Source organism: Triticum aestivum, chromosome 2D (assembly GCF_018294505.1).
Source record: "Triticum aestivum cultivar Chinese Spring chromosome 2D, IWGSC CS RefSeq v2.1, whole genome shotgun sequence".
In the NCBI taxonomy this organism is placed as follows: Eukaryota; Viridiplantae; Streptophyta; class Magnoliopsida; order Poales; family Poaceae; genus Triticum; species Triticum aestivum.
The window spans coordinates 637,453,919-637,466,682 of NC_057799.1; the positions used below are offsets into that span (position 1 = coordinate 637,453,919).

The 12,764-nt window shown below is 42.2% G+C and overlaps 1 protein-coding gene across 1 annotated transcript; it reads right to left on the minus strand.

Annotated features, from left to right (window-relative positions):
• Positions 1–3,709: 3,709 nt before the first annotated feature.
• Positions 3,710–12,474, minus strand: LOC123055210 (katanin p80 WD40 repeat-containing subunit B1 homolog KTN80.4). Its single transcript, XM_044479191.1, has 18 exons — positions 12,090–12,474; positions 11,540–11,670; positions 11,029–11,146; positions 10,699–10,925; positions 10,370–10,472; positions 9,824–9,894; positions 8,389–8,463; positions 8,159–8,302; positions 7,831–8,059; positions 6,822–7,727; positions 6,265–6,321; positions 6,078–6,193; positions 5,750–5,872; positions 5,255–5,329; positions 5,054–5,166; positions 4,751–4,870; positions 4,601–4,669; positions 3,710–4,418 (listed from the first exon to the last, which is right to left on the minus strand). Exons 1-18 carry the CDS (start codon positions 12,121–12,123, stop codon positions 4,352–4,354), a joined length of 2,778 nt encoding a protein of 925 aa, XP_044335126.1. The 5' UTR covers positions 12,124–12,474; the 3' UTR covers positions 3,710–4,351.
• Positions 12,475–12,764: the final 290 nt, after the last annotated feature.

A 12,764-nucleotide genomic window follows, 5' to 3' on the forward strand; every position in this document is an offset into this window, starting at 1 on the left:
GAGGAGACCACGGCGTGGTTATCTCCCCATGAAACGCCTCGATTTTCGGGATGGCAGTAAAGGATAAGATCCGTTGCGGATCTGGTGGAGTAAAAAACGGGCTTAATGGAAGATGACGTCACGGCGGATTACCCGGAGTCCAGAGGATGATGTCACGCCGGGTTATGGCTCTCACACAATGGTAAGCCGGAGGTTTTCTGTCGAAGAATTGAAGATTGACATGAGCCGGCTCAAATCAATCTGGGGCCTAATGTTGAGGATATAAACCTTAGAGTCACCCGCCAGGAGGGGCCGGGTTACTCTATGGTCATTGTCAGAAGCCCGGCGCCAAGCTTGAAGACGGTGGGCCAAAGATGGGCTTAAGACCCGGATATGGCTTAAGGCCCGTAGTTACAATCATTATTATGGTAGAACTTGTAGTGTAAGGCAAGAATAGTTGAGAGTCCGAGCCGGACACTCTTATGAGCTGGCCGGGACTCTGAGAGCTGCTAGGCGTCAGCCTCCCTATATAAAGGGACGACCCGGCAGCGGTTTAGGGACAAGAAAGATCTCGTCGAAAGCCAGGCATAGCTGTTTAGCTCCCTGGTCATCGAAACCCTAATCAATACCACCTCAAACTGGACGTAGGCTTTACCTTCACCGTAAGGGGCCGAACCAGTATAAACCCTCGTGTTCCTTGTCCCACTTAACCCCTTCAAGCTTCCTAGTTGCGATGGCTCCACGACTAAGTCCTAGCTCGAGGACATCTGCCGTGACAATTCCACAACACCCCGTCCGACTATTGTCAACTAGTACCACATCATCCGCAAAGAGCATACACCATGTGATATCTCCTTATATATCTCTTGTGACCTCATCCACCACCAAGGCAAAAAACTCACCGTATTGATCAAAATTGTTCACTGTGTATAAAAAATGTTCATTTGTGTATAGAAACTGTGTCCATCGTGCGTTTGAAAAAACATTCATCATATAATTAAGAAAATGTTCAGTATGTATTTGAATAATGTTCACTGTATCCTAAGAAAATCTCAGTGGTTTTTTAAATTCACTTTTTAAAGTTGTGCACATTTGATATAATTGTTCACTATTTTAGAAAGAAAATCCATTTGTTGAAATAAATTGGTTACATTTTCAATTTTTGTTCACTTTTTAAAAAACATGTTTTACAAAAAATTTCTTTTTTCTCAATTTTCTCACAATTTTAAAACATTTGTTCGCATTTTTAAATAAATTTTGTTCCCATTTTTTCAAAGAAATGTTGGGGAAAAAATGGATCTGCTACTGTATTTTATACTTTAAGTCTGACATTGCATTTTAGTTTTGTTTGGTCGCTAGCTCGGCTGGCCAGCCTCGCTATAATATAGAGTGAGGTCGGGACTTCGATTTCCACCCGTGCGAATTTACATTTTTGTTTTTCGCTTGTCGCCTGCTAAACGGGCTGGCATGTTTACGTGTGTAGCTTCAGGAAGGCTTGATGAATTGACGGTCATGGGCGTCGTGCGGGAGCTCTCTTAGTTTTCTATTTTTATTTTTTGAGAACAAGGAGCTCTCTTAGATGTGAGGGCACGGAAGAGACATGTTTTTTAAAAAATTAATATTTTTTATAACAAATTCCGCTAATATATGACCTAAATCGGAAATATCACGGAAGAGACATGTTAGCTATTTGCGGGCCTTGGGGGAGCTAGTTTTGGACTTTGGCGTGATTTGTTGCCGCCAAAGTTGGCCCTGGCGGGAAATGACATTGGGGGCCGAAAACGTTGAAATAATGTGATCAAAATGCTATATTTCAGTACTTGCTGAAATTAATGAATTTCCTCTGAAATTGAAAAATCATGATTGTGCGTTACTAGGTGTTGTTGCGTGATAGGTCACTCATGTCATTTGTCGCAAGAAATTTGGATGAAACTAATAGAAAGGACTCGTCTAGCGAGCGGCAGGGCGCTCGCTAGCGCTCCGCAGCGGCTGTCACTTTTAGCAAGTTTATGTCCCAATCAAACAAAAAAGAAAAGATTCTTTCTCATTGTAAAAAAGGTAAAAAGGGCATGCAACATGTTTTAAATTACGGATTGGAAAGCAACCAAGTGTGAACACATTAATTTAGAGTTCCTTTTAATTTTAGAAGCCATAACTTTTGAACCAAACATCGAAATTAAGATCCGCTTTCACCGTTGGAACGCTTACGACGTGCTCTTCGAAACTAGATCCCGCATGGATATGTTTCGATGAAATTTTTTTTTTTGCAATTTAGTACCTCGTTTTGTGCAACTGCCTAGTAGTCGATGTGCAACTAGCTGACTATGGATGTGCGACTTTCCGCCTACCCCGTGGATGTGCAGTTTTCACTGATGTCACCTCCACCCCCTCAAACTACCCCTTCCAGTGAGATGAGCAATTTTGTCCGTTGCTCGGGCCAACTGCCTAGTAATTGACGTGCAACTTTCCGCTTGCCCGTGGATGTGCTTTCACTATTTACTGCATCCGCCAACTTTCTAGTGGTGGTTGTGCAACTTTGGATACTGACACGGCCAACTGTCTAACAGTGATTTGCAACTTTCTTCTATACCCCCATGGATGTGTAGTTTCCCTGCTAGCACACGGTCCAAACCACCCCTGCTAGTGAGATTCGCAACTTTCGCACTCTGTCTATATGTAACTTTTCACAACCCTCATGAATGTCAATTTTTTACCATTCAACGCTTGTGAGATGTGCAACTTCGTATGTTGCCCTGGCCAACTACCTAGCAAGTATGTGCAACTCTGTTTGTTACCCCCGCCAATTGTAAATACATGTCCACAAATAGGAAGGGGAAAGAGTTGCACATTGGCTAATAGGCAGTTGGCTTGAACAATAGACTAAGTTGCACAAATCGCTTGCAGGGGAGGTGGGAGTAGGGTGCACCGACAGTGAAAAACTACGCATCCACGAGTAGGGAGGAGGGTTGCACAACGACTACTTGATAGTTGGTCGGGATAGTAGACTAGTTGCACATCAAAGTTGTCATGGTTGCTACATTGCAACCTTATGAAAGTTGAATCATGCAGATCCAAGAATTGGTTTTGGAAAAAGTTGCACGATGTAGTACTAAAGTTGCACAATACAGTACTAAAGTTGCACAATATAGCACGAAAGTTGGCATCGAAAAAAATTCGTCGAAACATGCCCATGCAGGATCTAGTTTCAAAGATCTCGTCACGAGGAATCCAATGGTGAAAACAGATCTGAATTTTGATGCGTGGTAAAAGATATGAGTTTTTTAAAAATTGAAAATCCGAAGTAAATACACGTTGATCTGTTTTTTCCATTCACATGTAGTATAAGTCTGATTGCATTTAATGCTATCAATCACATGCACTAAGAGACAAAACATACCCATGCATGCATTCAATAAGTGAGGAAGCCAGCGGACAAGAGCCGGCCACTCGATTCGTCTAAATAGTGGGTAAGCACTTTTTAGATTTCGGGTAATAAAACTTGCATGTTTTTGCGGAACGATCAGAACAATGAGTTGAGCAGTCTTCACACTCTTCGGTCACAGAAAAGAGGCAGGGAGCGCATGAATTTCATCTCACGGAAATCAAGTCAGATAGAGCAAATGCTAACCCATGATTCAGTTAACAACCTTTTTTAAACTAAAACAAGAAGATCAATATTCTACCAGATTTAGACAATTTTGGCAAACTGAACAAGAAGATAGTTGGTATATGGAAAAATGAAAATATGTCGTCCCAAACATCCATTGCGTCGACATTGACTCACTGAGTGGAATCGTTCCACACTTCCAGGAGACAGCGCGACAAATAAAAAGTTGATGTGTCAAAACTCTTCAACAAAAAATGGTGTACAATTGTACATGTATCAGATCCACACACACACACACACACACACACACACACACTCGTCAATCTTGTCACTGCATCGACCAGACATCATACAAGCCCAACAACAAACTACCATACCAAAAAGCAAGCTGATACACAAGCAGAGCGAGAGAGGCTACAGCATTTACAGGCACGGGCGAAGGCCTTCTGACTTCAAGGTCGAGACCAAACGAACACCTTCCGAAGCCGGCCGGTGAAAACAATCACGACGCAAGGGACATCGCCCCGCGCTCGGCTCAAGGATGATGCTCTGGCGGCTTCTCTTACCAAATGGCAAGGATGGCAAATCAATAAGGGTTAGTGTTGTACAAAGGGCATGGATCAGTAGCAACAAAAGGTTACTACCACGGGCGTGACCTCAGGACTTCACGGTAGCGCGAAAACAAGCAGCGTCCGTCGTGAGGCCAGAGGGAAAGAAAGCATCTCCCATTCAACTGTGTGTTTGTATTGCGAATGTGTGGTCAATCTACGACATGATTTCCTGGAAGACGAGACTGAGCTCCTGTGCTGTGTTTGAAGCTGCCCCTTTTCTTCTGTAAACAGAAAAGTAACAAAGTATGAGCATCACAAAGGGCAAACTCGTGTACGAGTTCAGTTCAGAATAGTGCTGGTCCAAAACTGCAATACCAACGGTTCGTGGTACAGGTAGAAGACGATGTCCAGTAATGTATATCATATTAAGATTCTCAATAAAAATATTTAGATTATCCGGTACCTCATAAGGGAAGGAAGCTTATTTTTAACTTTCTCCAGTTCTATGAAGCATAAGTTGCACCTCTCCCGCCTATGATGACAAGACAAGTAAAATAACATAAGGCAATCTCTAGTAATGGCATATCAGGAAAACATTTGACTGAAACAATACCTTTGCTCTGCTTCAAGATCTACACCAACAGAAGATGGACCAACTGATACTGTTGAATGTATTACAGGCCCAAAAGTCCTGACAAGCTTCACCACCAGTTCCAGTGATACAGCTACATGCCTGCAAAGATTTATTGCAATATAAAAATAAATAAACAAATGTATGAACGGTGACATGGCATAATCATAATCATAACAAATGTATGAACGGTGACATGGCAATCAGAACTTCGGTGTGAGTAATGACTGTTTGTACATCAGCCCAGAACATAATCAGAACGATACACAAAACAAGACGAGCTACCTGTCTGTTTTACTCTCCAGAAGGTCAGCAAGGACAGGCAGGATACTGGTACATAGATCTAGTGTGATAGCCTCGCTTTTCTCCATCAGAACACTTGCCATATCAGCACATACCTGGAGTTAGCAGAAATCTTATAATTATGAATCAACAATGCAACAGTTATTCCAGGCAGAACAGGAAAGAAGGTTACAGAGTACTGACAGCATGATCGGACATCTTCTCCAGCGCTGAGAAAACACCCCTGATGTCATTTCTTTGCCACATTTGATGCAGAATCTGTGAGTAAGATATATTGGATACACATTTGGATCCAGTGTAAATTATAGTCAGTTAAAACTTAAAACATTTGAGGCAGTAAGATAGTCTGTTAGCAATCATGTTTGGTAGACTATCCATCCACAGGTGTGCTTTACTATGCTGACTACCGAATAAGATTGTGGTACACTGATAGTGTAGTTAACTCAACCAGCCATATTTCATTCTGAAGAAACAAACTCTGTTAAATTCTGGAATACCATGACATGGGACAATGCGTATATTTATATTTTTCACATTCTATTAATAGCATGCGGCATATATCTTAGTCAGTCTAAATGTACACTGTTAGTTTCAGAAAATTCGAGATTAGGAAGTCTTATTTCCCCTGCAGGATAACAATATTACCCCCCAAAAGAAAAAGTGAAGCACCATACAAACCTGCAATTTTGTCAGCCGCGATCGTGTTGAACTTAAAAATAGATCATGCTCTTCAATTAGAACAGATAAAACATCCTCCTCGCTAGTTACAATATTAGTTTCAGCTGCTTGACTGCTTCCTCTCTGCAAAAGGCAAAAAAGAAGTTGCAGAAATTAGTTTGTTTATGGTTTTCTTCTATTAATACATGCAAATTCTAATTTGTTAAACATGATATAACAACAGTATCAAGTAGACAACAACTAAAGGAAAAGATTGGTGCATTGAATCAAACAGTAAGAACAAAAAATAAACAGAATGTTGTAAAAGCGTATGGGTTGTCTCACATACAGATGAATACATTCGGCCTCTAGGAGCCCCCAGCGCTGAATTGCTTGTTGTTGGTTCTTCATGACTTGGGGACTGATCCCTGCCTTCCCAGTTAGAAACAATTGATCTTGTTCTTCCTGGAAATACTATATGATTCAGACCTACAGAACAACTTGTTGCAAGCACCAAAGTATAGCAAATGATATACCTGCTCTTGAAACTTCAATGTAGCAGTTATCTCTTGGCTTACGCATTCTAGGAACATCTGTAAAGGAGCACCAAATGCTCAAGCAGTTACAACTTTAGTTATACATGAAATTTACAGGCAATTTTAAAACTGTGATGCATGATTTGTCAAATAAAAATTATGAAGTTAAAACACAAAGGAAAACAAATAACTCAACAACAGAGTAGAGAATTCCCAAAGCATTTAGAAAACAAGTTTTTACAGCCAAACAAAGATAAGATTAATTAATCAAATTTACAAGCAACTATTGCATATGGAGAACATCTAGCTACAGAAATGATTAAAGAACCTCGAACGAATACATTTAGTTGTTCCTAACACTTGATTCAGTACAGAGGACAAAAGGGAATGGAAATTTCATCAGACTCATACGAGAATCATGTTTCAAGCACATGATGCAGGAAATCAGGCCCTACTTTATAGGTAAATCAGACACCACTAATGGTTGTGAAACAGAATTCAAATCAAATCTACAGCAGCACGCAAAACAGATAAGCATGTTAAGGCAAGGAACATACAATTATCATTCCGGTGGCTCGTATTTGATTCTGCTGAACCTGCAAATCCCGACCTGTAAGCTGTACCATGTTTTACATCTTCACGAGTTTCTTCGGGGATCACTGTTTGAACAGCACCATTCCTCCGAGGAAGAAATATTTGACAAGTAAGGTCGTTACTTTCAGTATCTTTGCTTCCCACATCAACTTTGTCCATATCAACTTTCACATTGGTTGATTTCCTTGGTTCAGCATACCTTGATTGGATCCTAAATGGTGACACTCTTCCGGCAGAAGGTTCTCTCCTAGAATCAGAGGCCATTTCCATTCTTGAAGTAGCTCTCGGAACAACAACAGGCGCTTCATCAGTGCTTTCTTTTCTTGAATCAGTAGCAGACTCAAACCTTCTGCCTGCCTTCGGAAGAATAGGTACAGAATCAGAGGCCATTTCCATTCTTGAAGTAGCCCTGGGAACGACCGGTGCTGCATCAGCACTTTCTTTCCTACAATCAGCAGCAGATTCTAACCTTCTGCCAACCCTAGAAACAGCATCAGGTGCTGAATCAGAGGCCATTTCCATTCTTGAACTTGTTCTGGGAACAACAGCAGGTGCCACATCAGCACTTTCTGTCCTAGGATCAGTAGCAGGCTCTGCCCTTCTGCTTGCCTTCGAAAGAACAGGGGCCACATCAGCAGCATAACTTCTTGAACCAGTACCAAGGTCTGCTCCTGAGCTAGTTCTTGGGATGATAACAGCAGCAGGCACCACGTCAGTTTTACTGAAATTATGAAGATTAGAAGTGCTGTTACTCTTCAGTGAACTTCTCTTTAAAGTGGTGCCACCAGATGCAAAAGTTGAATTTCCAGCTGTTCTAGTACTGGAGCCAGTTCCGACCCTTTGAGGAGTGCTTGGGACCATGCCACTTGCTTCATTATCGTAACAAGAACAGACAAAGGACAGATTAGACATATGTTGCGTTTCAAACACTAAATTACAAACATGTCTAAAAAGAGAAGATCAGTGACATACAAGCTGTCGGCTTAATCTCCTTTGGTGCAGAATCTGAGTTTTGAGAAACTGAGAGCCTTCCTGCAGAAGCCTTTAAGTTATTCTCTGAATTTTGTAGAGCTGATGATCGCCCTATGTTGGCCCTTGAACCACTGTCATTTTGTAATGGCATAGTGCCACCTGACGAAGCCTTCAATTCAGAACGGCCATTAAGTAATGCTGAAGTACCAGTTGCGTGTGGCTCAAGACGCTGCCAATTGATTGTTTGGTTAGCAGTCAATTAAAAACAAGAGAAGACAGAGAATAAGATATTGGTATTAGAAATGCAGCTGCGAAGCCAATAGCATACCGTTAGATCAACAACCCATATTCCAACACAACTCTGATTAGAAGAACAACCAAGAAGTTTTCCCTCATGGACATTGAGATCCGATAGTCTAGACCATCCCACATCTACAGTATCATGGCATCTTATTGGTTCCCAAGAGAAAACCTGCTTAATTTAAGAGAAGTTATATCTGAAGGACATGGAAACGAAAAATCTGCAGTAACAGTCACATGAGTAAACAGTAATACTACCTTTAAGCTCTCGTGCAACCCACATAACAGAGATCTTCCGTCGGGATTGAATGTCATAGATCTTACACCTGTCATCTGATATTCCAGTAGAAACATTAGCAAATAACTACATGAATATGATAAGGGGTCTTACTTCAGCACACCTAATTCATTTAAGCTAACAAATTTCAGTACAGATCAATGGAGGAGATTACAACTAATCCCTTTAGTTTGAATAATATGGTTTATTTCACATGGAGGGGATATTTAGCCCTGCCATGACCAATGTCAAGTAAGCAAGGTTTACGAGTTGACGAGTCGTTCCGAGGTTGAGACTCATAGACTAAGCATGACTAATCAACACTAGTCAACACTGAAGTTGCGACTCATAGACTAGTTGACACTGAAGTGTAGTCAGCCTTGGAGTTGAGACTCGTAGACTAGTCTAGTCTTGACTAGTCCTTGGACTCATAATCCATGCAATTAAGTTGGAACTGAAATTCACTGCAAGACTTTCTTTCATGCATGATCTTTTTAGATTTTATATAAATTCAACCCATCTAAGCAATAAGAGAAGATACTATCAACTAAGGTGATATTCGTTTCTCCCCATTCTTGCACTGCTTCGATGACTCAGAAGGGAGAAACCTATTAATGCTATTATTGAGTAAATAATGTCCCAACTCCCAGCCAAGGTGCTATTTGTGTTACTCTGGCTGTTTTTTTTATTGAAATTGGAGGAAAGGTCTCTGCTGCAGCCACCAATTGGGGAACCAGTAGAGAAAGTAGACAAAAACAAAGAAAGCATATGTTAAATGGATATGTGGTTATATAAATAATATTATTTCAAATGTCTTTCTTTTGTATAGAACATCTTCTGGCGGTCTATATTAGCCTCACTTGTCCATAGATGGCACTTGTCACTAAGAGAGCACATAAGGTACTGGTTGTATATTTAGGCTAGTATCGGAATTCTTATTGTATCATTAACAATTACAACACTGGATTGAAGTTAATACAGTTTTCTATCTAAAATTGCCACCCCTGACTAGTTTTTTAAAGTGTATGTACTAGAACATCCCACAAGGTAATTACTTTGTAAAGCTAATGACATAAAGACATGATGCTCACTGCAACGTATAGCAATGTGATTTAGGGCATTGAGCATCACAGAAGTTCAACGATGTCATGAGCACTATCATGGCATGCTATTTCCTATTTAGTTATATTTTCCTTCAGACGCAGGAAAGAGGCTTTCAGGTGTTTACCCCGTGTTTGTTCTTTCAAACAATACTTCTGGGACTAAATAAAAGAGACACCAACATTTATTCTCCTACATTATGGTTCTGAAACCAGTAACCTCAAGCTTAAAGAAAATTCTGGGTTGCCATGTTTGACAAAGTTAAACTGGGTAGGGTGGATAATCTTCACAAGAAAGTCGAATAGAAAGGTATACCTCAGGTCCAGTAGATCCAATCAACTCAAAGGTCTCCAAATCCCAGAACTTGACAGTTTTATCAGCTGAACCTGAGTGAGCCAACCAGTGTCATGTAATAAATTCATAGTTGCAAATCAGACATAGGACAGGCAAAGATAACTTCTTACACTGACAGAAATAGCTGATAGGGAAATTAAGGTTGAGATACATGACAGATGCAACAAATTAAAATATGTCAGAACAAGACAATTTGACATTTGCAATCCCGGATAGTAAACAAAGGGAAGTTAATTAAACTGATAGGTGGGCCTAGTCAACATATTGCATGTGGGCCAGTATGTATAATAGATAACTTATTACCATAATGGTTCATTTTCGGACCAAGTATTTAAATAGCATGTACATTCTCAATGAGCATCAAGTGTTTTCCCTAACAAGGAGGAAAGACAGAAGTTTGATAGTTAAATAAAGTATTAGAAAGTGCTACTAGGCTACTACAACAAAAAGGGCAAAGAAAAGTTAACATATAGATGACAGGTCGGCATTATAAACTGTGAATCCAACCTGTTGCCAGAAGGAACTCATGGGGATGGAAATCAATGCACTGAATTTGACCCTCATGGGATTTGAACTCATGCAGTAACTTTCCAGCTGTCAAATCCCAGATCTGTCAAGGCAAAACTGATTATGAGTTCAATACAGTATGGGATGTAATGATCATGCTGAGTTTAAGTACAAGAAAGACAGGCTGTGTGCTGAGAATTTAAATTTAACTCATCCTAAATTATAAGCACAAGTATGCAGTGTGTTATCAGAAGGATTATGAAAGAAATGAAACCATATGACCAAAACTAGCAACTGAAATACACAAAAGCATTGCTAACAAATCTTACCTTCACTGCACTATCTTCGCCACCAGACACAACCCAACGGCCATCAGGTGTGAACCTAATAGCATTCACCCCTCTTGTGTGGCCTTTGTATGTGTGGATGCAGCCCTTCCTTCTTATATCCCATATCTTCAGATTAGTGTCCAAAGACCCAGAGGCAAAGAATTCCCCAAAAGGATGGAAATCAACTGACATACAGTTTGATCTATGTCCAGTAAGCGTGCGGACGACTGCACACATAACCACCAAGTTATGCAAATAATAAAAGATAATGACACAGCATGGATGTTCATAAACACAAATAGGTTAAGTCATGCATCCATAGTTACGTACTCTTCGCCTCCTCTAGATCCCATAATTTTACTGTGCCACTGGCTGCTCCTGCAGCCACAAATACTTCTGTGGAATCAAAAGCAACTGACTCCACAGCACTTGTATGCCCTGGTAAACTCTGTACAACCAAAAGATAAGAAAGAAGGTGAGGCAAGTTAATCGGGGGAAAAACAAAAAAAGGTGAATCAAATTAACTGTTTCATCAACTAAAGACATTATATATGAAACTTCTGATAACTACAGTGACCTTTCTCAGACACATATTCATTTAGTAGGTCCATAGTAAGTTAACATAAAAACAATATCAACATTAACTGAAAACCAACATAAAGAGAAGCATGCTGAAGTCATCAACAGCTAAGCTGGTGAAACTTTCATCTAGCAATCATCTCAAGGGTCAGTCAAGAGTTTCATTTGGTTGACTTCAGGGTACTATTCGCCTACTCAACTGCGCAATCACCTTCAACAGACTAGGTGATACTTATTAGAGTCAGCAAAAGAATAGTCTTACCGATATCGAATTGGGCTTCCCGATAGCCCAAAGATTAACCTTATGATCCTCTCCTCCAGTGACAAGAACCCGCGAGGTCTTCCTCCCGATCTTGAGGCAGTTGACATTGGACGCGTGCGCCACAAACTCCTCTACGGCAAATGAGAGTCAAGGCAACCCAATGTCGCAACTTTAGCAACGAAATTAACCCCAGGCATTCCATGAGCACTCCGCGTTCATAGCAATCAGCACTAAAACCGACATAACGCGCCAACGAACTAGCCAGCAAGCACCAAACAGGCCGACATGAAGCAATCAAACGCTACTCGATAAATCACACCAAAAATAAATCTCACCCACGCCACCGAGTCGTGCTCCACCCTACCAATGTCATCCACGAGAAGAGACGCAGAAAACTTCTCGCGGAGCCGGCCAGCAGAACGAGCGCGACAGCAGAGGACGCATCGGTCAGACGGGCTCGCGCAATGCAGCTACCTCCCTCCCCCGAACAAACAATTTAAAACAAAAAGAGCCCCGCGGAAAAAAAAAATCTGGACGGAATCGAGGATACGGAGCTTGTACGCGCGCTTGGTGTTGGTCGTCATGCCGCCGGGTGCCGCGCCGCGCCTCGCCTCGCCTCACCGCCGCGCCGCCGTCCCCAATCTCATGGCCCGCGCCCAGATCGCGCCGCCGGCCCGGATCTCGCGCCCCCGCCTATCCCGTGGCGCCTGCCACGCCCTCCGCCCCGCACTCGCCCTCCTCGCCCTATCCCCGCCGTGGGGGAACAGACAAACCCCGCCGCCGCCGCCGCCTTGCTGGGCCCGCCGTCCGCGCGGGGAAGCGCCGCGCCGCCGCTGCGGGAGATGCGGGGGGAGAAGGTGGGTGCGGGGAATGCGGTGGCGAGAATTCGAGTTTGGTGGGGAGGGAGGGAGGGAGGGAGGGGGAAATGGAGCTGTCGTCGGGCTGGGTCCCGTCGGGGTGGGGGGTGGGGTTGGGGGGGAGCGGCTCGGCTCCAGGAGGAGGAAGACGGGGCTGCGTCGAAAATTTTGAATTAACAAAGGGTCCCTCCGCTCCGGGGCTGGACCTGGATGGCTCACTCATTAAGATGGATCTTGCTCCCCACCAATTTTAAAATCCGTTCGTTCGTTCTATAGCTGTTTAAATTCAAATTCCAAATTCCGCTGGTTCCGTTGTGCTCCCACGTCATCCACCAACGATGGTTATTTTACTAAGAAATTTGTTGGGG